The sequence below is a fragment of the Mya arenaria genome, chromosome 8 (genome assembly GCF_026914265.1).
Source record: "Mya arenaria isolate MELC-2E11 chromosome 8, ASM2691426v1".
Taxonomy (NCBI): Eukaryota; Metazoa; Mollusca; class Bivalvia; order Myida; family Myidae; genus Mya; species Mya arenaria.
In genome coordinates, this window is record NC_069129.1 from 39,588,704 (window position 1) to 39,616,118 (window position 27,415).

The 27,415-nt window shown below is 34.0% G+C and overlaps 1 protein-coding gene across 5 annotated transcripts in view; it reads left to right on the plus strand.

The window, feature by feature from the left end:
* LOC128242569 (uncharacterized) overlaps nucleotides 1-27,415 on the plus strand; it is a 74,949-nt gene that overhangs the window by 3,691 nt on the left and 43,843 nt on the right. The window contains exons 2-4 of one of the 5 annotated variants that reach the window (XM_052959770.1): nucleotides 8,619-8,725; nucleotides 22,845-22,942; nucleotides 23,418-23,518. In XM_052959770.1, coding sequence (XP_052815730.1) covers nucleotides 22,852-22,942; nucleotides 23,418-23,518 — 192 coding nt within the window. In that variant the 5' untranslated portion in view covers nucleotides 8,619-8,725; nucleotides 22,845-22,851. Of the gene's footprint in view, nucleotides 1-8,618; nucleotides 8,726-15,762; nucleotides 15,788-20,574; nucleotides 20,714-22,844; nucleotides 22,943-23,417; nucleotides 23,519-27,415 lie in introns of those variants that run through there. The other 4 variants (XM_052959774.1, XM_052959772.1, XM_052959773.1 and 1 more) reach the window with 4 other exon arrangements.

Genomic DNA, 27,415 nt, shown 5'->3' on the forward strand with positions numbered 1-27,415 from the left:
AATATCAATATTCGGATTTTATGTCATAATTATGCCCCCTTTTGAAAAAAGTGGGGTATATTGTTTTGCACATGTCGGTCGGTCGGTCGGTCGGTCTGTCTGTCTGTCGGTCGGTCGGTCGGAATACCAAATGGTTTCCGATCAATAACTTGAGAACGCTTTGACCGAGGGACCTCATACTTGGTATGTGTATTGGTCATCACCAGCAGATGAACCCTATTGATTTTGAGGTCAGTGGGTCAAAGGTCAAGGTCAGTGTGACCTTTACATGAAAAACGGTTTCCGATCAATAACTTGAGAACGCTTTGACCGAGGGACCTCATACTTGGTATGTGTATTGGTCATCACCAGCAGATGAACCCTATTGATTTTGAGGTCAGTGGGTCAAAGGTCAAGGTCAGTGTGACCTTTACATGAAAAACGGTTTCCGATCAATAACTTGAGAACGCTTTGACCCAGGAACCTCATACTTGGTAGGTGTATTGGTCATGACCAGCAGATGAACCCTATTGATTTTGAGGTCAGTGGGTCAAAGGTCAAGGTCAGTGTGACCTTAACATGAAAAACGGTTTCCGATCAATAACTTGAGAACGCTTTGACCCAGGGACCTCATACTAGGTAGGCTTATTGGTCATGACCAGCAGATGAACCCTATTGATTTTGAGGTCAAAGGTCAAGGTCAGTGTGACCTTAACATGAAAAACGGTTTCCGATCAATAACTTGAGAACGCTTTGACCCAGGGACCTCATACTAGGTAGGCTTATTGGTCATGACCAGCAGATGAACCCTATTGATTTTGAGGTCAGTGGGTCAAAGGTCAAGGTCAGTGTGACTGTAAGCTGAAAAAAGGTTTTCTGATTGTCCATATTTTATTTCCTTATATAGTAGACAGTAGAAATTTATATGTCACTAAATGCATGAGTTGAAGTATCAGTTTTCAGTGAACATCTAGTTTAATTATGCCCCCCTTCGAAGCAGAGGGGTTATATAATTGCTTTGCACATGTCGGTCGGTCTGTTGGAAGACCAAAGCTTGTCCGAGTGATAACTCAACAATTCCCGGACCTATGGTCATCAAACTTGACATGAAGATTAGGTATGACCAGTAGATGACCTGCCTCATATGCATCCAATGACAAATCAGCTGTCATTTCAGTCCATGCATATTTCATTCAATTGTCCAAATATTTCTGGCAACTTGGCGCTCAGGGGGCATAATGTTTGACAAACATCTCTTGTTTTTTTCTTCCCTTGCCTCCCCAAAAAAAATCATATCTGGTTCGTCTACCCATGGAACAGCTAGATCTTACTCTTTTAATTCATCTTTAAATTAAAGATACAGTACGGTTATAAAATGTAACGAATTGTACTACAAGTCAACTCAGGCACAACATTTATGCAAAAAGAAAGTAGTGTTCTCGTTATTGGCAATGTTAAACAGAGCGGAAAGAAAGTCAGCTCGGTATATTAATCATCATATTTAAATTAACACGATTGCCGGGAACCACTTCGCCGAAAAAAAATACATACGAAATTTTGTAATTTCCGAACATTTCCGTAAAATAACAGTATTAGAGTACGAGCTGAAATCGGAACCTTACGCGTTTTATCGGCTTTTACGGAAACATGTCGAAACGGGGTTTACAAATAGTGATACACGGATTAACACGCTGAATGATCATGATACAGTATAATAGTTAAAAATAACTCTGAACATTTATTTAGAAACTGAAAGTAAATTTTCCGAAAATTAAACGGTGCTGACTGTAATTTTTCACCGGACATTGTGACCGACCAAAACAAAAGTTTCGTCGGTCAAAATGAAAATATACCGAACATGTCCGACTGTCCGACGGACATTCGCATTGTCTGTTCGATATTGGGTCATCCGCGGTCAATAACTAGGTCACTAGGTCAATTAGTACAAAAACCTTGTGAACACAATAGAGGTCACAATTTTAGGCTAATCTTAATGCAACTTGGTCAGAATGATCATCTGTATAAAATCTGGGTCAAGTTCGATATTGGGTCATCCGCAGTCAATAACTAGGTCACTAGGTCAATTATTAGAAAAACCTTGTGAACAAAATAGAGGTCACAATTTTAGCCTTATCTTAATGAAACTTGGTCAGAATGATCATCTTAACATAAGCTAGGTCAAGTTCCATATTGGGTCAACCCAGGTCAAAAACTAGGTCACTAGGTCAATTAGTAGAAAAACCTTGTGAACACAATAGAGGTCACAATTTTAGCCTAATCTCAATGCAACTTGGTCAGAATGATCATCTCTATAAAATGTAGGTCATGTTCGATATTGGGTCATCCGCGGTCAACAACTAGGTCACTAGGTCAATTAGTACAAAAACCTTGTGAACACAATAGAGGTCACAATTTTAGCCTAATCTTAATGCAAGTTGGTCAGAATAATCATCTTTATAAAATCTAGGTCAAGTTCGATATTGGGTCATCCGCAGTCAATAACTAGGTCACTAGGTCAATTATTAGAAAAACCTTGTGAACACAACAGAGGTCACAATTTTGACCTAATCTTTATGAAACTTGGTCAGACTGATCATCTCTATGAAATCTAGGTCAAGTTCGATATTGGGTCATCTGGGGTCAAAAACTAGGTCAGTAGGTCAATTAGTAGAAATACCTTGTGAACACATTAGAGGTCACAATTTTAGCCTAATCTCAATGCAACTTGGTCAGAATGATCATCTCTATAAAATTTAGGTCAAGTTCGATATTGGGTCATCCGCGGTCAATAACTAGGTCACTAGGTCAATTAGTAGAAAAACCTTGTGAACACAATAGAGGTCACAATTTTAGCCTAATCTCAATGCAACTTGGTCAGAATGATCATCGCTTTAAAATGTAGGTCAAGTTTGATATTGGGTCATTCACGGTCAATAACTAGGTCACTAGGTCAATTAGTACAAAAACCTTGTGAGCACAATAGAGGTCACAATTTTAGCCTAATCTCAATGCAACTTGGTCAGAATGATCATCTCTATAAAATCTAGGTCAAGTTCGATATTGGGTCATCTGCGGTCAATAACTAGGTCACTAGGTCAATTAGTACAAAAACCTTGTGAACACAATAGAGGTCACAATTTTAGGCTAATCTTAATGCAACTTGGTCAGAATGATCATCTCTATAAAATCTGGGTCAAGTTCGATATTGGGTCATACGCCGTCAATAACTAGGTCACTAGGTCAATTATTAGAAAAACCTTGTGAACAAAATAGAGGTCACAATTTTAGCCTTATCTTAATGAAACTTGGTCAGAATGATCATCTTAACATAAGCTAGGTCAAGTTCCATATTGGGTCAACCCAGGTCAAAAACTAGGTCACTAGGTCAATTAGTAGAAAAACCTTGTGAACACAATAGAGGTCACAATTTTAGGCTTAACTCAATTCAACTTGGTCAGAATGATCATCTCTAGAAAAATATAGGTCAAGTTTGATATTGGGTCATTCGCGGTCAATAACTAGGTCACTAGGTCAATTAGTATAAAAACCTTGTGAACACAATAGAGGTCACAACTTAAGCCTAATCTAAATGTAACTTGGTCAGAATGATCATCTCTATAAAATCTAGGTCAAGTTCGATATTGGGTCATTTACCGTCAATAACTAGGTCAATAGGTCAATTAGTAGAAAAACCTTGTGAACACAATAGAGGTCACAATTTTAGCCTAATGTTAATGCAACTTGGTCAGAATGATCATCTCTATAAAATCTGGGTCATGTTCGATATTGGGTCATCCGCAGTCAATAACTAGGTCACTAGGTCAGATATTAGAAAAACCTTATGAACACAATAGAGGTCACAATTTTAGCCTAATCTTTATGAAACTTGGTCAGACTGATCATCTTTATAAAATCTAGGTCAAGTTCCACATTGGGTCATCCGCGGTCAACAACTAGGTCACTAGGTTAGATAGTAAAAAACCTTGTGAACACAATAGAGGTCACAATTTTAGCCTAATCTTAATGAAACTTGGTCAGAATGATCATCTTAACATAAGCTAGGTCAAGTTCCATATTGGGTCAACCCAGGTCAAAAACTAGGTCACTAGGTCAATTAGTAGAAAAACCTTGTGAACACAATAGAGGTCACAATTTTAGGCTTATCTCAATTCAACTTGGTCAGAATGATCATCTCTAGAACAATATAGGTCAAGTTCGATATTGGGTCATTCGCGGTCAATAACTAGGTCACTAGGTCAATTAGTAGAAAAACCTTGTGAACACAACAGAGGTCACAACTTAAGCCTAATCTTAATGTTACTTGGTCAGAATGATCATCTCTATAAAATCTAGGTCAAGTTCGATATTGGGTCAATTACCGTCAATAACTAGGTCACTAGGTCAATTAGTAGAAAAACCTTGTGAACACAATAGAGGTCACAATTTTAGCCTAATGTTAATGCAACTTGGTCAGAATGATCATCTCTATAAAATCTGGGTCATGTTCGATATTGGGTCATCCGCGGTCAATAACTAGGTCACTAGGTCAGATATTAGAAAAACCTTTTGAACACAATAGAGGTCACAATTTTAGCCTAATCCTAATGCAACTTGGTCAGAATGATCATTTCTATAACATCTAGGTCAAGTTCGACATTGGTTCATCCGCGATCAATAACTAGGTCACTAGGTCAATTAGTAAAAAAACCTTGTGAACACAATAGAGATCACAATTTTAGCCTAATCTTAATGAAACTTGGACAGAATGATCATCTTAACATATGCTAGGTCAGGTTCGATATTGGGTCAACCCGGGTCAAGTGGCCTCTAGGGGCCATACTTTTCATTGGATCTTTATGATAATAGGTCAGAATGTTCACTTTATTTAGCAAAGCTACAGGTGAGCGATACAGGGCCATCATGGCCCTCTTGTTTTTAACTGTGGTTAATAAGTTTACCGAATCAAAATCACAGATGATGCAGTTTTCCAAATTTTAATTTTACGCCATTACAGTCCATTTCAATTTATTTGTGTATTCTGCCTTCACAGATTTTTAAAATAATTGCGTTTTCTATGATTTTGATTGCTGTTTACGAAAATTTACACCTTATCAGTTACTTTGTAAATATAAAAAAATCTCTATCAGAAGATTTGTTGATTAATTGTGCAGGAAACAATAATGTGTAGGGACTTGGTGTTGGACCCATAATATATAAATAGAAATAATTAGATGGATATCTCAATTAATTATTGATTTAATAATCATGTATAATTGTCGCTAAAGCGGAGTCACCAAAATTGCTAACTGATATCATGAATGATAGAAAATGGCATTCAGTCAATCAGAAATTTTACCTATGCTTTTAAAATAACACTAATTGGTTGTCAAATCCTTTTTGGTTCTAAAGCAAATTCTATGATTTTGAAAAAGAAACAATGAGATATTATTATGTAAATTTACGTAAAATATGATATGATATAATTTTATTCGAGTGATAGTTGGTTGTTGAAAATCACCAACTTCTGGAACAAAAGATCGCTTTATGATGATCCTAATCATTGTTTTATCCCAGAAGAGGTGTGTTTGTTTTTTCTCATTATGTTCACCAGACAGTACTTTAATTGTTTTTGTTTTTTTACCAAACAACAGAAAATTTTATTTCAATTTTAATCCCTAATAATTTGTTTGATAAAACATGCTATATTAGGTCCACAAGGAAACAGCTTAACTTTGTGTTTAAAAGCTGTCAGAACTTCTCAGAAGTTGTATTGATTCATCATCTGTCTTCCAGAGAGAAGTGAATATTTCAAATGGTAATCAATAGTTAAATTTCATTTGGATGTTTTGGCATTTATTGCTTAATATTCACTGAATCAAAGATCAGTTCAAGCAAGCTGTAACAGATGTTTTTGTTGATGAAGACAGATCATAATGTAAGTTTTAAAATTAGGCCATACTAAAATGATTCTGTGTTAAACGTCCACCGTCCAGTTCGAATTTCAAATACATGTATACCTACTTGGCAGGAAAAAACAAATGTTCAATTGCTATAAAAATACAAACTTACTTTTTATAATGACAGATGTCATTGATAGATGATTTTTCATTTGAAAAAAATATACAAAGAAAGCACAATATACATTTACAAAGTTAATGGATCTAGAAAAACGGAATTATGTCTCCCCTATTCATGGGGAGACATATTGTTTTTGCCCTGTCCATCACTCAGTCAGTCCGTCAGTCCGTATGTCAAACTTCGTTTCCGCTCAATAAATAAAGAACGCTTAGACCCAGAAACTTCATACTTGGTATGCTAGTTGGTCATGACTAGTAGATGACCTCTAATGTTTTTGAGATCACTAGGTCAAAGGTCAAGGTCACCGTGACCTTGAGGTGAAGAAACGGTTTCCGCTCAATAACTAAAGATCCTTTGGGTCTTGGAACTTTATACTTGGTATACTAGTTGTTCATGACTAGTAGATGACCGCTTTTAATTTTGATAGGTCAAGAGGTCAAGGTTTAGGTAAAAAACGATATGTTGGCATTGACCTTAGGCTTAAAAATGTTTTCTGCTCAATAACTTAAGAACGCTTGTACCGAGGAACTTAATACTTGGGTCACCATGACCTTGAGGTGAAGAAACAGTTTCCGCTCAATAACTAAAGAAGGCTTGCCCCCAGGAATTTCATACTTGGTATGCTAGTTGGTCATGACTAGTTGATGAACCCAATTGATTTAGTGATCAAAAGGTCAAAGGTCAATGTTACCTTCAGATAAAGAACGATGTTGGTGGTGACGTTTTGTTTAAAAATGGTTTCTGCTCAATAACTAAAGACCACTTGCACCCAGGAACTTCATACTTGGTATTCTTGTTGGTCATGAATAGTAGATGACCCCAATAGATTTTGAGATCAGTAGATCAAAGGTCAAGGTCAGCATGACCTTGAGGTGAAGAATCGGTTTCTGCTCAATAACTAAAGATCCTTTGGGTCCAGGAACTTCATACTTGGTATGCTAGTTGGTCATGACTAGTAGATGACTCCTATTGATTTTGAGATCAGTAGTTGAAAGGTCAAGGTCACCGTGACCTTGAAGTGAAGAAATCGTTTCGCTCAATAACTAAATTAGCTTGCACCCAGGAACTTCATACTAGGTATGCTAGCTGGTCATGACTTGTAGAAGACCCCTATTGACTTTTAGATCAGTAGGTCAAAGGTCAAGGTCACTGTGACCTTGAGGTGAAGAAACGGTTACTGCTCAGTTACTAAAGAACGCTTGCACCCAGGATCTTATGCAGTAGATGTTCACTATTTAATACGGTTGAATAAACCAAACTTCACTGTTGGTTTGTCTCCAGTCCAAAATTACAAATTTCATGTCCATCAATTATTTTTTCTCAGCTACGACCACACAATAGGGGAGACAAGCGCTTTTTCAAAAAAGCAATCTCTAGTTTATCACTGTATCAGACAATACATGACTTGGGTCATTTTAATTATAGATATTTAGCTCTTGAAAATCATATATGTTAAAGTTCTTCGCCTGATTTAGATTTTGGTAAATGCTTATATTGTTTTTTATATTTAAAAGACTAAAAATCTACCGTTATTTTTTTCAGTTTTGAAGGGGTCTGGTCAGTTCTACTAATGTTTTTTGTAATAATATCTATTTAATCAAGATTAAATTTGGATAACATTTACAGTCAATATTTGAACAACTAATTACTTATTAAAAAAATAGTTTTTTGGTCATTTGTTGTCTTATATCTCACTATTTTCATAGTGTAGAACACCTAGTTAGTTAGATCTAGACCAAGTACCTATTTTGGTCTTGTTATCTTAAACATCACCATTAATGCACCTGCTATGCTTAAATGGTGATACCATTTTGTACATGTATCTAATTATTTCAGTAGGCTATAGACAGACTTTAAGATAAGTAAGGCTTAAGCCTTAAGAAAAAAAGAATACCAAATTTTATTTATTTAAAAAAAACCATTTAATAAAGTGATGATTGCACCCAAAGTCCTTGATAAAACTTGACCATAACAAGCTATTTCATTTCACTAAATTACTAACTTGAATTTGATAAAACTCGTTTTTATCTTAAATAAAACATCCTTTATAACTTTCAAATCCCTTTAAAAGGACTGATATTCACAATTTATACTGAAACTTAGCTTGATCCTGTCATTAAGGAAAATTAACATACAAAAGTGCTTGTTTGAGAATTTTTGGTGAAATCGTTAAGAAATACGTTCATTGTGTCTCTGGTGCCATATTTTATAAACTATCTGTACTGCAGTTATAAAGCCAGTCACTAAGACTATGGAGTACTGCTTTACCAAATAGAGAAGATCAATTCAGTATGCTCACAGCCTGTGTGGCTAACTAGCTGTACTAATTATAGGGGAAGGAGTAGGAAGTTAATTGGACTCAGGTTTTTAAACTTCATAGTGTCTTTTGGGCTGAAATTTTTAATACTTAAAAGTGCTGTCTCTTTTGGACTGAGGATTTTCAAACTTTGAAAGTGCTGTGTCTCTTGGACTGTTAAAAAACTTTATCATGCACTTCAGACTAATGTTTTTAAACTTTATCGCGTCTTTAGGACTTAAAAGTTTTGCTTTTTTTCAAACAGGACTAATGAGGATGTGGTCATCAAACTTGTCCAACGAATAGAGATAAAAACGTGGCATATTCGTGTATCTTTCTACATGCTGACTGATATCAAGCTAGGTGTTTAAGGTAAGAGACATTTCAAATTTGAAAGGTCATTGAGAGTTAGAATAAGGATTTTACGAAAAAGGTACATATCATTCCTAGTATATAGTTTTTTTGGCAAATTAAACTTGTACCCTGTTTGAGAGCTTTTGCCTTTGTTTTTTCATCTATGTATACGTCAATTCTCATGTCGAAATGGGAACCAGTTGGTTGAGCTATGACTGTGCTTTTTGATGTTGTTTTTTACCAGATCGACCAAAACAATTAATTCCCCACTCTCCTTTTGTTACTATTACATACGCACAAAGATTTGTGACAAATTATCAAAAAGCCAAATTAAGAGTACCTTATGTTGATATCATTTTGGTTAAGGTTATTTATTTGAATGCTTATTATTGCCGTAAATGTCCTATAAGACGCACATGCCCTAATGGGAGTCTTTTGGAAAGTTCAAATTTTTCCTATTCGGCTCTAAACTTATATAAAATTCAATTTCTTTTGATGAGAAGCCATTTCTTGATATCCCACCTGCTCAGGATGCTGACATTGTGCAGTTAAACCCATCATATCCTATCATATAATCTAGGTAATACACCATCTACATGGATAAAGGAGTGAATAATTTCTTGTTCTTGTAGAAAGTATTCTGTCAATCTATTGGTGCCACATGTTTAGTGGACCATTTTATTGATTTGCAGAAGAGTCACAGGCTTTCAACTCCGCCTACCATCTAGGTGATGGGTAATTGTGACAAGCATTGACAGTATTTCATATTAATGACTGTATACATGACTGATCATTGCTGTCAGCAGGTCTTAAAATGTTTAAAGAATTATAAAAATCATTCTTATTTACGCGCAGGGTTCTCAGAAAAACACGCTCCCGCTGCATCTAATTGGACATTTACATTATTCTAGAATTTTACTTTTTATTGCAATATTCAATGTCTATTTTTTTATTAGTAAAATGTAGGTTTTCTGTCACTTGTATTATGTGAGCAAATTACAAACTGTAAATGTGAGTCAAGTTAACTACAGCTAGGTCATTTCAAGTGGCAACCTAAAGGTTGATGGTGATGAAAATACTGCCTTGTCCAATGAATGGGCAATGCAGACAAATTGTAAATGTTTGGTCTGGATATGTGGCCTCTGGAATATAATAAATCAGTGGGCTTAATTTGATTTATGTAACAAGTGCATATTTATGTCAGTTTTTTCAAGATAAAATGTCTCCAAAGTGTTGTCCTTCTTAAAGGCCTAGTTTATGCCTTCTATAAGTGCCCCCCCCCCCAAAAAAAAACCCTGTGTATTTGTACACAACCTCTGTGTATTGATCTTTATCTAATTGCCTTATTGTCTTATCAGGTCTCTGATCTGAATGTCCTGCTGTGCAGATTTAGAGGTTTTATTTATAGAAATGGACCCTAAATGGCCTTGAGCCAATAAACGGATAAACAGGTAATTGGCCCCTACTATGACACCACCACAATTTGCAGTAGATGCACAGCAGGGGATTGTCAAGCCAAACATTCCTTAAACTAGGCCTTTAATCATCAAGAAGACCAATAATAATTGCTAACTTTCTTAGTGTTGAGCGCGTAATGCCTTTATACTATATATATATATAGCCACAGCGCATGCATATACTTCTAAACTACCGACATGAAAACAAAAATGATGAAATAAGTACTATATTGGCCTTTTTGCACTTTAAATTCGGCATTCATTTAAAATGTTTGAAAGTAGAGAAAAATGTTTCAGGATTGATGACCTTTTCGTCAGATTCTCTTTAATATTTTGCTAGATGTGTGTTTATTATACTAGGTACAGTTAAATAAACCAATGAATTATTGTAACTTTCACTTTTGTTGTTATTAATGTTTGAATAAAGATGTCCTACTTCTCAAAATGAAATCTTGGCTTTGTTTTGGCGGCCGGGCCTCCATCATACATTAGTTTCCGCCCAAAAACTTCAGCTAGCATTGATGGATCAGTGCTCCAGCCAGGATTTGAAAAGGGCAGGGTGGAGTTTTGATACGGTCAAGCTAAATGAGTCGTGTAGGGGTTATTGGGGTGGTTGTGGGAGGGGTCCACCCCTGTCACAATGTGTGTTTTTTTTTTGGGGGGGGGGGGGGGGTCTCCCCCTAGAATTTGTTTTGTTTTCATACTCAATTTAAATCATTTTCCATGATTTCAGACTTATACAAAATAGTGTTGTTGTTTTTCTCAAAATTTAGAAGGGTGTGTTTTAATATCGAAATTAAAATTTTATCTTTTTGTCTGTGGTAGTATGATTGTACTTGTTTGGCATCTTCTTTAGTGCAATGTCACATATTTCTTTTAAAAGTTTGTAAAAAGAAGACAAAAACAAACACAGTTAAACATCAAATAAATAGATACACACAAAAAAAACAACACATGTGTTGGGGACGAATCTTAGTTTGGTACGATCGGGTTTGGGTACGAATGTTACATTCAGCCTGTTTGCTATTTAATTGTCTTTGGTAAAATAATGTTTAATATGCTGATGTTTTAGAAATAAATGACAATAAAAATCACTACCCTGGTTTAAAAAATCACTTATTAAACATAGAACATTGATAAAATAACTCCAAAAATCGTTCTGACAAAATGGCGGTTTAGGCGAATTTTGACAAGATCGTGGACATGATAAGTAAATACTACATAAAGCATCAACATAATTTTGTGGGCTACAAAGAAATGTTCATCATTAATATTTTATAAATAAACTTTCAAAACATTTACTGAAAAGGTGATGTATTTGATTGTATTAGCGCCACCTTTCTGATGTTTACAAATCGGCAGTGGCCGTCTGCTTCAAATCAACAATGTTTAATAAAAATAGCAAGTATCGTATGTACGATACATTAACAAATATTTTAAAAGATTTAATTGTGCTTGACAACTTTTTTCACCATCCCTTCGCATTTTCTATCGCATTTTACGAACTTTCATGAATAAATGAACGAGATCTCAACGTTTATTCTGATTGACTGACATTCAATAGCCCCGCCTCCTGCCGATGTTTCCTTATTTGGCTCATCCTAATTATTGGATTAAAAGATGACCGATTATGAATACACAGGTCGTCTGCTCACTACACAAATACACAATTAGCTGTCAAATGACTTGGACAAGGCACATGGGAAGATGAAAGGGCAGTACAGCATATTTTAAGCAGTCATGGGAGCATGGAGACACCTAACGGGAACACTATTGTCATAAGTATTACGTAATTTGTCTCAATTATGACAGAGGATTAAGGGCTGCCGCTCTTTCGTAACTATTTCAATAGTAAAAAGGGCACAAACGGAATAATTTGCGATAGTAAGTAGAGCATTTGTGAAAAGGTCACTTCTTAAAAAGGGGGCAGGGTGGTAAGAAAAGGGGCACGGGCGCTGCACCATTGAAAAACGGGCTAGCTGGAGCACTGTGGATGGTAATGAAAGTTTTTTTGTGAATATATATGCAAAAAGTTACAGAAAGGCAGCTTATGTGAAGAGCTAACTTGGGATTGCTTGGAGGTGGGGGGGGGGGGGGGGGGGGGGTTCAAGGTTTAACTGTTTAGTGTTACAACAAATAGAAAATGTTTTCAACCTAATAATTTAAGAGTATTGATGGATAGTAATAAGTTGATGTGCAGTTAGGTTATGTGAAGGACTAGCTTGGGATTGAGGCCGGGTGGGGTCAAGGTCACTGTTACTGAAAGTGGAAAAATGGTTTCCCCCAAAATAACTTAAGTAAAGATTGATTGATAGTGATGCAAGTTGGTGTGCAGGTAGCTTATAAATGAGACCAGCTAGCTTGAGATTGTTTTTGATGGGTCAAGGTCAAGGCCACTGTTACTTAAAATAGATAAATGGTTTCTGGCCAACAGTTAAAATTAATGGAAACTCAACATATTAGATACTTGACCAGAGGAATTTTCTTATTTTTGAGAAAAGTAAAGATAAAGGCTGCTTCTTTTCCCTAACTTGTACAAGAAATTGTTTGGCTGTAATTTCTGATTGCCTATTTTCATCCCATTGCGGTGCTTCTAGTTTTCTCATTGAAAAGCATTATAAATAGAAACTTAAATCTTTATGACTTGTCTTCAAACATATAGAATGAACTTCAAGTATCAACATACAATCCTTTTGCCAGTTTTTTCCTCGTGCAGGATTTGAAGAAAACTCGACAGGGAGTATGCATGAAAGCTGTTGACTGTTTTCAATGCTTTTTAGCTCACCAGAGTACGAAGTGCTCAAGTTGAGCTATTGTGATCGGTCTTTGTCCAGCGTTCGTCCGTCCGTCAACAATTGCTTAAAAAACATCTCCTCTGAAACTACCAGTCCAAATTCAATGAAACTTTACAGGAAGCTTCCTTGGGTGACCATCTACAAAAATACATCAAGGGGTCATGATTGATCAACAACAACAACAACAACAACAACAACAAAATGGCCGATTTACTATTTTGCTTTAAAAAACATCTCTAAAACTACCAGCCCAAATTCAATTAAACTTTACAAAAAGCTTCCTTGGGTGACCCTCTACAAAAATACAACAAAGGGTCATGATTGATCAACAACAACAACAACAACAAAATGGCCAAAATGTTAAAATCTGATATTTATGTAAAGTTTACTGTTGAAACAAGGGCAGCAATTCTTGCTTTATGGTCTCCCTTTCTGTTGGAGATTCCATTACTTTCTATTTTTAGTAACATGGGAAAAGATTTAAAAAAAAAAAAAGCCTTCAACATAGTCACTTCAAAAGTAATTATTGTTCTTTTTTAGGTTCATAGATTCAAATTATTATTATACACTTTATTCTTTAGAGGAAATTTCATTTTTACTTAATGATAAATTTAATAATCAGACTTTTCCATTGAACTTTATGTAGATTATTCTAAGCTACAATTTTATCTTCTGTGTGGATAGTGAATAAGCCTTAATGTATTTCAAGCAAATTATGGTTTTGAAAATGTGAAGGAAGGTGATGTTGTCCTAGATGGAAAAAGCAATGATATTAGTGGAAGGTGCTGAAGGTGTTCTGATATTTGATTTTTAGACTTTAAGGCAGTTTGTTGATTTTATTGGATGGTGCACTGTTTGTTGTTTGTGTATCTATACTAAAAGTTTCAGTGTGCAAGCAATTTAACATAGTTTTGTCAGTGTGCAGGCAATTGAACGAAGTCCTGTGTGTGTGCAGGCAATTGAACAAAATCCAGTCAGTGTGCAGGCAACTGAAAAAAGTCCTGTCACTGTGCAGGTATGGGTACCAAGTGCTGTCAGTGTGCAGTCAATTATCAAGTCCTGTCAGTGTGCAGGCAACTGAAAAAAGTCCTGTCAGTGTGCAGGTATGAGAATCAAATTCTGTCAGTGTGCAGTCTATTGTCAAGTCCTGTCAGTGTGCAGGCAACTGAACAAAATCCTGTCAGTGTGCAGTCAATCACCAAGTCCTGTCAGTGTGCAGGCAACTGTGACAAGTCCTGTTAGTGTGCAGGCAACTGTGACAAGTCCTGTCAGTTATTATCCAGGCAACATGTTTGACCTGTATGTTTTTCGATATTCTTTGACACATATATCAAGCTATTTTGATTACAAAGGTTGAGCTCTTTTTCTCAGGTGAGTGATTTAGGGCCATTATGGCCCACTTGTTAAGATTGTGGTCCTTTTGATAAAAAGATTGTTTGATTTCACTTTTTTTAAATTTTTTGTACATTCATAGAACGGACTCAAAAGTACAATGGTTTGCCTAGGCCTCATCAAGACCTGATATTATACATGTTTTTTTAATGTTTTAATTTTGATTAAAAAGTCAATTACAGATTGTCATAATCCTTTGTACAGAAGCTGATGTTGGGCCCCCAGCGATGATTATTCAATTATATTGGATTAACCCACCATTGCTACTTTTAACTGTGTCCTTGGGCCATAATACGAACCCTGTCTGTAATAGTGTTTATTGCCAAAGAATCATGTTATGATGATGTGTTTATGAAAGTTGACTGTATACCAGCTATTTCTGTATATCATGTCTTATACACAATCAAACATTATGAGATGTGTGTTATCTCTCTATTCTTAGGAAAATTCCAGGAAAATCATATTTTTATTTTATTGTAATATTTTTGTATGATTTTATCATAGACTTGAACTTCATGGTGCTTTTAACTGAGAAGTTGAAATGTTTCTAAGCAATTTACTGATTACTTTTAAGTGTGGTTTAACTTTTCTTGCTGTGGATTAAGCTGTGAAGGATTTTTTTCTGCTGGTCTCAAAACAAAATTCAATATGGGTGCTAGATTTCACTATTTATTACTCAATAAATACCATGGAATGGCTTAATGCTTAGAAATAACCCAGACAGGGGGAAAATTCAGTTAAACCAAGTTTGGTCCAAGGAGAAATAGCATACAACAGGGAGAAATAATGGTCAGAGATACAGTTAACAGTGAAAGGTCCCGGGAGGAAGTTCTTATAAGTAGGAAATAATGTCTGGATCAGTTTAAGGTAACACCTTCTATCTGATAAAGAAAATCTATGTGTGTACTTTAAATGGTCTATTTGGGTAATAGACTTGATATTTATGAGGAAGTGAATGTTTTCTCCATGCAAAATTTATAGTTCGGAAGTTTTCAGTTTCTGAATTTTTTTTTAACCAGAAAGTATGTGTCATTTATATAAACATTTTCCTCATGCATTTTTTAGTTGTAAGATTTTTAAAAGTCTATTAATTTTTCCTGCAAAAGGTTAGATATATTTTACATCCCATTGATGATAAGCTAGATGTGAGGCTTACATAGTGATGAACATACAAGATAAGTGTTCAGGCTCATGTCTCTGCCAATGGGATCGTCAGACAAATTCACATTTAATCTTTTACAGCTCTGACAACCAAAAACTAGAACATTAAGCAGATTTCAGCTGCCAAATCTCAATTTAGTAATGAAAACAACATTCAAATTTCCATAAAGTCATGAAATGGTTTTGCTAATTGAATGAGAGATTTAGAAGCTTTCACCTGTGCACTGGATAGTATAGAGGCATTAGATAGGCATTTTGCGCGGAACACTAAGAATGTTAGTATTTGTTTTTGATCTTTTAAAGTGACACTATTATTCAAAATCAAAACATAAAAATGTATAACAAACATAGATTTTGACTGATAAACCTTTCACTACTAACTAGATCATGCATTTATGGAAAATATTAGTTGCTGATAACAAGATTGTAACTTTGTATTTAAAAGAAGAAAGCGCAAAAATATTAAATGATTGGTGAATGCAAAAAGATTTACTGTGGTCTACTATAGTTCTATATGGTAGAAATACCGTCTTTTATGCTCATTTCTTTCAAATTCATATCGGTATCCTTCATAATAACCATTGTTTTCGACATTTGTTCATCCTTTTTGGAATATTTTAAAACAATATTATTAATTGTGGAAAATCTTATTTGGGAGTAAGAGTGCATCTTTAAACGATAAGTCAGTGCTATATATACATGTGATATTGAACCATAAAACATTCATGGCTGATATGATAACCAGTAGTCATCCTTGACGAAGCTCCAAGTAAGGCTTGGACTTTGGACCCTTTGATGAAGACTACTCAGTGTGGGGTTCATTTTGTTTGAAAGTAGCAAGAAAATTGATTGAGAGGTAGGTTGGGATTTCGGGGACCTCCCTATCAGGTCTCTAAGGGGCAGCAAAAAAAGGAGCCGCTTGGGCTTACACTTATTGCCAGGTATTTTACTCGACTACCAGAAGCCTGTTGTATATCACTAGATCTACACAGGTTATTTTTGTCTAGTTTGCTTATCATAATTAACAATTTGATTATAGTTAGTAGTTATTATTGGACCAATTGATGAACATTTTTGACCGAACCAAAAATTTGACCAGTATTTCACATAAAGCTGTTGGTCTATCAGCCATTGCCTATTGTAATTCCTCTCATGAAAGATATCATTTCATTTCTCTGTGTCTTGAAACACTTTCACTTAGTTCTGGGTTTTGCACTGAAATTACAAAAAAAACAGCATATTATTTATGTAGAAACGCTTGATAACCTAGCCAGTGGGTATTGTGTCACTGTGCAGCCCGGATTGTGTTAGTGCAGCCAGGATTATCTGATAACATAAAAATGCACATTTCAGTCTGTTTGCATTGCAGGTTCGGTTTAGAACGTTTCATTAATTATTTGTTATCTATAAAAACATTGAAGTCTGCAATTCTAATGTGTTTTATGGCCTCATTGATAGAGTTGCCATAAGAGACATGTATATATAAAGCACAAAAAAACTCATGACAGGAATGATTTAAGCATTCTGTATTTGGAAGACATTTCTGTTTCTTATCAAAGTATTTGGCTTTTATTTTCTGCAGTTTTTTTTAGCTCTACTGGCCAAAGGCCAGAAGAGCTTATGCGATGGTAATGTGTACGTAATATGTTCGTCCGTGCGTCCTTGCGTTCGTGCGTCTGTAAACAATTGCTTGTGAACATGATACAGTCTTCATTTTTGATTGTATCTCGATGAAACTTGTACAGTATCTAGATATCCATTAGAGCTCGGTTCCTTTCGAAAACCAGCCAGATCTGCCCATGCATGCCTAGATTATGGCCCTTGATAGTATAAAAAAGTGCTATTGTGTAAACAATTGGTTGTGAACACGATACAGTCTTCAGTTTTGATTGTATCTCGATGAAACTTGTACAGTATTTAGATATCCATTAGAGCTCGGTTCCTTTCGAAAACCAGCCAGATCTGACCATGCATGCCTAGATTATGGGCCTTGAAAATATTAAAAAATCAGTTCGTCTGTAAACAATTACTTGTGAACATGATACAGTCTTCAGTTTTGATTGTATCTTGATGAAACTTGTACAGTATTTAGATATCCATTAGAACTTGGTGCCTTTTGAAAACCAGCCAGACCTGCCCATGCATGCCTGGATTATTGGTCTTGAAAGTATAAAAAATGCTATTTTAAGCTAAGTCTATTTTTAGCCAAGTCTACATGAGCGAGGTCTATTTTTAGCCAAGTTTACATGTAAAGTCACAATTGCTTGTGAAGGTTTGTTCAAATTATGCCCATGGGGTCATTACTGGTCATTACCAGTGCGGCAAATGCAAACGACCTGGGCGGAGGCCCAGGGAAGAGTTCTCTTTTCTTTGTAAGGGACAGACTCCCCCCCCCTTAAATAAGTAAATATTAAAAACCTTTTTGTCTGAAACCACTATGCAAATCCTTGCTATTTTGAACAAGGCTTTATTTAGTGGTCCACTACCATGGTTGTTCAAATTATGCCCATTGGGTCAAAACTGGCACTGCCCTTGGTGTCACAATTTTCCTTATTTTACTTATTTAAGATTTTTTTTTCAAAATCTTCTTGTTTCAAACCACAAGGCCCATACCTTTGATATTTGTTGTGGAGCATCATATGATGCAATTGAAAACATTTGAAATAATGCCCCTTGGGAAAAAGCTGGCCCCACCCCTTTTGACTTATTTATTAATTTTTAAAGCTACAGTAATGAAATTTTGACCATGTGAACTGTTTTGCAAACAAGCATAAATGTTGTCCTCGGATGTCCTTGACTTTGACCTTTGACCGACTTTTTATTTTAAAGCTACAGAAATGAAATTTTGAGGATGAGTACAGTTTTGAAAGTAAATATTTTTTACCCTCAGATTACCTTTACTTGGCACAGATTAAAATAGCTCATGCAACTAATCTGCTTACAACACTTCCTGTCCTCAGATGTTGAACGTGCAGCGTTTTCAGCTAACCCAAACACTAAAAGTGGGCTATATATCTGTTGCCTTTTACTCAAACGTACATACTCTGGATTGAAAATGACCACAAGAGCCATGCCAGTAGAGCATAGGCCCTTTTGGGCCTCTTGTTTTTGAAGATTAGATACTGTGTTGTATGCAAAAACCTTACACTAGCCTGATCATTAGCCTGATAACTAGAAAGACATTCAATTTATCAAGGGACACAGAGTACACATTTTACATGTGTATCAAGGTCCATATCAGTGGCTTTAATAATCATCAACTTGTGCCCCTTGATAATGTGTTACAGGGTTAGTAGGTGACCTGATATGGTCACATATTGCCAGTGACAATGCGCACATATTAATCAAGGCCCATAACTCTTGAAAGAATATATGTCCATTTAGTGCCCTTGTTGGACTGCACAACAATAGATGAGCATTGGCATTATCTGTGTGGCAGTCATGTTAAACCAATGAAATAAAAGGGAAAGAAGGTTTTGTGATAGGTTTAAAGATAAAGTAGCATTTGAGTTATGTGTATCAGGCATGTTTATGTTCAGTCAACTTGCCCTTATCTGAACTGCCATGCATTTGTGCAAGGATTGTGTTAAGTAACTAATTCGGCAATCATTATCTAATGGTTTGATAGATTATGTTCACACAGGTTAAACCTATTAAAAGGGCTTTTAGTTTGAAACAATTTCATTTAGGTTGCTGATTGAGGTTTTTCTTATTTTTATTTATCCTGAGCTGTGTTATAAATGTTGACTGAATAATTAAAGGATATGAATTGAGTTTGTATGTTCAACGATTCATTTATTGGGAAAATGATACTTGTACTTAAAATATATGTTCACACTAAATGTATTTGATTGTAGAATAGTGTGTAAAACTGTATATATATATATATATGTATATAATATATATATATATATATATATATATATATATATTATTTGACAATGCTTAAGTATGGTATGTATTTTTAATTCATTTCCTCTCAGAAATGTGTCATTATAAAATTGATGATACTAACTATATGATCGAGCAGTTGTTTATTATAGAATTTAATGTATAAACAAATTGAGTTCAATATATATGTAAACAAATTGAGTTCAATATATATATATATACAAATTTAGTTCAAAATAATTATGTACATACAAATTTAGCTCAATATATAAAAAATTTCATATATATACAAATTTAGTTCAATTAATATACACACAAATTGAGTTCAATATATATTTATATACAAATTGAGTTCAATATATATACAAATTGAGTTCAAAATATATTTATATACAAATTGAGTTCAATATATATACAAATTGAGTTCAATATATATTTATATACAAATTGAGTTCAAATTTAAATACATATAAATTTAGTTCAATATATTTATATACAAATTGAGTTCAACATATAAGTTACTGGTTTAGTAGGTGACCCGATATGGGATATAGGGGACAAAGGGAACTATATCCTGTGGTTTCCTGCATCCCGTATATCCCATATTGGGTCACCTACTAACCCCATATTATATATCACCTCAACAACCTGTTTACATGTTTCATTTATTCATCGGAATATTCATTGGAATCGGAAAATAGACGCCATTTTGGTACGATATAAATTTGGTGACCCAATATGGAAAAATACAGTTTAATATTTATACAAATTGAGGAAAAAGGGAATTTTTTGCACCTAGATTACAATAGTTATTAAATACATTAAAAGCTCAAAGATGAAATATAATCATAAATTTATTTAATTGATTGTAAAATTTCATTGCAAAATATATTGCAAAATATATAGATTCTTGTATTGTCTTGTTTCTCTTTGTGGTATGGTCATAAGGTCTTCCTTTTCATTTACCTGTAAATAGCTACTTAATGGGTATGCTAATATTTACCCGATAGTGGCTACCAGCCATCAGGATATAGGACTTAATGGTTTGTTTTGCATTCGTTTGTTCCACTTAACTCTTAAAATTAGAGGTATGGTAAACATCCAAATGACCTCAGATGTATATGGTATGAAAATTTTATGCTCAGTCAGTTTCGTTCTATAGAATACTACAGTGTGGTATCGCCTTACATGTTTACGTTTGATTTGTTTTCCGCTTCTGTGGTTTATTTTGTATAGTGATATATTTCTATAATTTTTCTGAATGGATTATGCTATTGTTTAAAAGTTAAAACATTGATATTACAATTTTGGTAAGTGGACATTATGGTCAGACTATTGTGAAAGTAAATAGGTAACTTAGGACATTTTGGGGGATAAAAAACCCATTTTGAAATCTAATATTTTTCACAGTATTTTAAATTTAAAGACAATTACACTTTAATGGAATGCCTTTTTGCCTTATTCCACTCTAAAAATTGCATGGTGTAAAATTCCCAGAGTCAAAGCTAGAAAATAGCATTTGAGTGTAACAGGAATTCTGCATGTAATGTTTGTTCTGTAAACTAATGCATCCAGAATTGGTGCAGGAAGTAAACAAAACAATCAACGATCCTATTGCCTATATTTCTACGTTGTTCTTTTAATATTTACTTTTGTCTAGTCCTTTGTAAAGATAAAAAGTTGACGTTCATATTGTATAACACGTAAGGAGTTATGATGTCATTTGTTTATTTCAATGTTATGTTCCGATTTGATTAGCGCCACATCATTAAACCAATGGTAACAATGTTACTTATGTCAGCTTTTCTTTTATACAATTTAATGTATGTTGTCTGTTATATTTCATTAAGAACAAATACACAATTGCAGAAGATAATTTTTAATCGTAAAAAATAATTATATAAAATGTAAATAGAAGTATAAATCAGCAAAAAGACAAACGTTTTTGCATACGTTTGCGCTTTTAGGTACCTTTTTTCACTAATTAGTAGTCTCAACATATGTTGGTCATCTGGACTGTATTTTACGAAAGAGCTGCTGGACCGGTACAAAATTTGCCTGACGTGTCCGGCGGACATGCACGTTTCGGGAAGACTGACTTTAAACCATGTGCTACAAAAACCATTTATTCTTCTGTCACACATTAAAACTTTATCTCTTAATTTTAGATGATAAACAAACAAAAAAATTGATAAAAAATATGATTTTTATATTTTTAATATGTTGTTTATTAAAGCTGTTGCTGCGTAAGCGAAAACTTCGAAAGATGTCCTATAACTTATATAATGGGTGGAGTTATTTACATCATTTAGTTTGACTGCTGCTATAAATCGATGCAGTGACCTGTCAGATCGAGATAGATGATCACTGCACTTTCGGTGTTAACTGCACATATGTTATTATTTGAATAAACACATGGCATGCACCTCCTTTTATCTTATGGCTACCAACTTGCTTTGACTGAAATTCCTAGGGTCAAAGTTGATGCCTTAATTCTACAATCTGGGGTCATTTACATTTGATTTCCATGCATCTATTGAAAGCCTTGAATTATCCTTGTCATTCATTCTAGTTCCATGCAGCAACAGTATTAAATTATAGGTGTCCATTATTCTGCTGTTATTTTGACATCTGTGGTATAATAGTTTATGTTGCAATTAATTGTATGACAGTTTACATTATGTCATAGGTATTGTTTGATTATGCAAAATTTGTCAGACTGATATAAAGGTTTGTTTGTCTAGCTTGACCTTTGCAGTTGACATTCATGTTTTTATGAGGAGTAGCTGTGAGCTAGCCAAGTCAAATTCATTTATTTGTTCCTTTTTAAAATAAAAGTAGGTTGTTTAGCTGGTCTGGGCTTTTTTGTAAAGAAAATGATATAAACGAATTATCAGTGTTTTGGTGTCATCGTTTACTGCAAAAACATTTGACCCTGGCCATAATTAAAAAAACATTCAAGATATTTAAGGCAACAGAGACAATTCACACATGTATAGCAAGGTCCATAACTCTGTCTTAAATAATTGTTGAGTTATGCCCTTTATTCGACTGAAAACAACAGACAAGCATTGGGTTTCACTTCGCGGCCACCTTGTTGTACTGGTGCTTCTCATAAATAGACTTGTAGTTTCTTCAAAAAGTAGTGTACACATTCTTTTATCTTTGATTCATGAGTGAAATGTTTGTGCCAAGCCTTTTTTGACAATAATTTTTGTCGATTTTCAGCGGTGTTTCCATATAAATTAAAGGTTAATATATGAACTGAATTGGATGTCATTATAAATGTGTTAAAAAAGGTAAAATACTATGTCACCGAAATTAGACTTTTGATATAATACTTCTAAGATTATTACTTGGCTTAAGAAATTGTATTAAGCCAGACTTAATGAATTTCAGCATATAACCATACAGTTACATATCCATGTTGTATGTTTTCAGGCCAGTGATGATGGGGAAGGGTATTGAAAGGGAGGTAATTACGGCCCTGGTTCTCTCCTGTCTCACTGTGGTGGTACAAGCAGACATAGGAAAGGGTTGTAAGTACATTTAACACCTTAAACCTTATTCATAACTCAAAAATATGTTTAAGATAATCACATGAAACATTGTATACATGTAACAATTGACAGTTTGTAGCAAAGCCCGTAACTAGAACAATTGCTGAGTTATGTCCCTTGATTTTCTGAAATCTTCACACAAAATCTTTAACCTGGTGGTACTACACACCTGTATAGCAAGGCTAACTACTCTGAATTTAATAATTGTTGAATTATGCTCTTTCATTATCTTAACGTAATGCAAAAGGTTAACCTTGGCCATATCTCCAAAATCATTCAATATATATGCATGAAACTTGGCATACATGTACCAAGTAGCAAGTTTTAAGCTCATTTAAGTAGTATACGGTTATTTCTTCATACTAGAACTCTCTGCTACTTCTTAAACATCCAAAGTGACTTTTTTCTTAAGTTTCAGTAAAGATGTAACCACACTATTTTGCTTGAATTTTAGTTGTGAATAAAGGGCCTCCGGACCTGAAGTTTCAACCTGCGGGGCCTGACTCCAAGAATGCAGCAGAGCGATTGGATACACTTCAAAATGGAGCGGTTCAGGTATAATGAAATATCAAGGTTTGCCTCTCACTCAAAAGATTTTTGGATTTGAGCCCCATTATGTGAAAGTTCTCAGGTCTCTTAAAAGGACGCAAGAATTGGTTTCATCTTGGATAACTTTTCCAATACATGACTGAAATAATTTTACATGTCAAATTATTTTGGATTAGCTTAAAAGTGTTCCTTTATGTACTCCCAGCCACTTACTGCTGCTGTAAAAACATTTTTATAATTAATTTAATGGTAATGAAATAATTTAACAATTAATCATTTGTTTTCTTTGATTTCTCTGAAGAATTATCTACAACATACAATATATAATCAATAAAACAGACTCTACATTGGACCATGTGCATTCGATAAAAAATAAATACTTAACTACTTGCCCATCATGACGTCACATTTCCGGTTTCGATTTTACTTCTGGTAATTTATTAGCTTACTTTATCGCAATCATTTCACTTTGGAAAATAAACATGATTAATATTTGAACCTGAAGAATCTTACTCGCCCGGGCAACGAGTGTAATTTAATATTTTTTCACACCCAACATCGATATTCAACTGCAAAATTGAGCTGGCGAGTGGACTTGTCGAGTGGACTTGTCGAGGCCTTCACAAGTGATTTATAACTGCTGTTACCTGTCTTCAAAAATTAAGTTTAACTATATTTGTATAAACTGAGAGGTTAATCATGGTTCAACATCTAGAAGGGATTCTTTTTCATTGTGGAACCTGACCTGTGGAATTCTGTGTAGTTAGAAATCATTAAATAAATAGTTTTAGCTCTAATTGGTATTTAATCAAATATATTAAGGCAAGTTTCCATACAAATAAGTTGAGTATACCATTTTCAGCCTTATCTTTTAAAGCTAATTTAATTTTAATGTTAAACCATACCATGTATTTATGATTTTATAGAGTGTTTACCCAGGTTTCTCTGATGTTCTGGTCAGCTTGTCAAACTGTTAACCTAACATCCTACAAATTATCGAAACATTCAATCTTAAACCTTAACGCAAGAACTCAGTTACTTCTTCTATTTCTATATGCAGTTATTGAGTTTTTGCAATAGGGTGACGATTAATGTTGTTTGTATTTCAGTGCCGCCACTAAAATGTCAGTAAACCAGTGTACTACAGTTTGTTGGGGTAATGAACTGTAGAAATACAGCCAAACCTCCTGTCCAACAGGAGTTCAAAGACAAGAAACAAAATCGCTTTGGCATTTAAGGTTAAAAACACTCAATGATATTTGAAATTACTTAAGGAAGAATAAATCTGGATATGTGATGATTAAAAAAGGTCCTATCGGCCTCTAAAACATTTATCATGCTGCAACAGTGTTTTCACAACAGCTGAATTGTTATTTAAGCAGATTTAAGATTAAGAGGATGTAAAGGAAATGATCCGTGTTGATTGGTTTATAGTTAAGACTGTTAGCCTACCAGAGGCATTATAAGATGAAGTTTTGAGATGATTTTTTTCTGGATACTGACTTCCAGTTGCTTTCCTTAAGCAATAATGGTCTGAAACACATGAAATGTTATATTTAAAGGCAAACTTTTACATTATTTTTTAAATATAATATTTTTACAGTTATTTAATGTCAATAGAGATATTTTAACCCACTTGCGAGCCTTTTTTTAATCTCCAGTTATGTGATGCAGGCTTGTAATGGAATGTCTTTGGTATTTATTTATGAAAAACAAGCAATGGGGTCCATGTATATACGTTTTTTTTCGTTTTTCGTTTTTTACAATTGAAAGTAAAAAACGAAAAAGGAACATACATATCCTTTTTCTTTTTTCTAATGATTGAAGAGAAAACCAAAATTGATTGATTTTTCCTTTTCCGTTTTTTAATTATAATCACGGAATACAAAACAAGGAAACTATTTATACTGTTTTCTGTTTTTTCGTTTTACAAAGTTTAAAGTGAAAAACACGTTATCCTTTATATACCGTTTTTTCTTTTTTCTTTTTTTATGATTGAAAGTAAAAAAAGAAGAAGGAATATTCAAATCATTTTTCGTTTCAATTGTGAAAAACGAATAGATAGATTGCCCAATAATCACTACCTTGCAGCCTCGCTATCTTTCTTTGATTGTATATTTAGATGCATTTTGTACAAGAGTATGTATTATGCAGTTGTTGTTCATGAGTGTGAAGGTCAGTCAAGAAGGTAAACACAGACTATGCCAGAGTTATGGGAACTGCTGTTTCTTTTCATTACCAACAATAATTACCAACTGGTCTGATTTAAATAAAAGGCCAATTACTTTAAACAAGAGCAAATGTTAACTTTTTTTTTTTTATTCCTGTGTGAGTGTATTTCCACTTATATATCTTATTTAACAGATATGTTCACTGTATCCATACACGCTATTTATATAAATTACCACGACAACCAAACTCCTCCTATAGTTTCTTCTTAGACATATTATGACAATACTCTTGTTTTCAACATCATTATTATTTGTTCAAATTGAATTGGTATAATGTCACTTAAAGCCTTCTTGCTCTCACCTGGCGTTGTACTGTAGTATTTTCAGCTGAGTAGACAATAATAAAGTGTCATCGGTTACATTTTGAGTGATTGTAAATTTACTTTGGCAACTTTTACCCTGTACAGTATTGTAAGGTGATATAGAAAAATGACTGTCGTCTTGAATTGAAATAGGTTTTTACCTATTTATTAAATTTAGTTCTTCATTTATTTGATTTTAGAAATAGCTGTTTGCTGAAATAGCTGTTTAATTGCTAAATATCTTTTAAACTTCAAAGTTGAAATCACTTGAGCTTGAGTTTCATATTTTCTTATATAAAACTAATAAATCTTTATTGTCACCATGAGTTATATTTTCTTGAAAATTCTGAAAGACAAATTAACAGATTTACATAATAATGATAGAAGGTATAATAATTTGAAATAGACTTGAAGCATACGACCATGTAATCGTCATTGTCTTGATTTGTTCTTGCATATATTATGAAGCAATTTTGTGTCGAATTGTCTTCATATATTTGTTATCTTTTATTTAATATTTCTTAATGTTTTTGTCCCAGAAGTTAGATGTACATTCTTCTGCTATTCAGATGTAAATCTTTTATTCATATGAAATATATTATATTTGGTATGAAAATTATTGTTATCTTATGAGGAATTCATTTATATTCTTAATAATATAGAACCTTTGAATTATATGCAATATTTCATACATTTTATTTATTTCCTTTTACATCTGAAGGGTTTCATAATGGTTTTTAATTCTTCAACAAACTGTTATTTCTTGTGTCTACATGTTTCCTTTAATTTTAGCACCTTCATTATTTTATGTTCTAACTAATCTTTATGCAACAGGCTAAGCTAGACAAGTTTTGATAGCTAAGCCTGAGTGAGACATTTCAGACATTCTTGTTATTTCTTAACCTTTTAAAACAACAATATGTTTCATATAAAAGCTAAAGGATCACTTTTATTAAGGACTTCGAATTGTATGGTGTTCCATAACATTACTTTATACTTTGTGTGTTACCAAAGTCAGGACATTGTGTTACAAATATTATTTTAGACTTTGTGTGTGTTACCAAAGTTATAATAAAGGACATTGTGTTACATATATTTCTAGGAACAGTTTAATAAGTGTGTTTAATAATTTGTGTTACAAATTTAAAATACTTAAACATTTGTGCTACAAGAATTATTGATGACACTGTATAAATTTCTTCTACTGGTGTTCCATAGAACTGTATGCATGTGATTATATTCTGGACATTATTAAACCTTAAATACATTCATTGTGAGTTGCGTCAGGATTTGAATCCACACATTCACGTCATTATAGTTTGGTGGATGAATCTGGGGCACAGCACTGTTTAGCTGCTGTGACTTTCCTG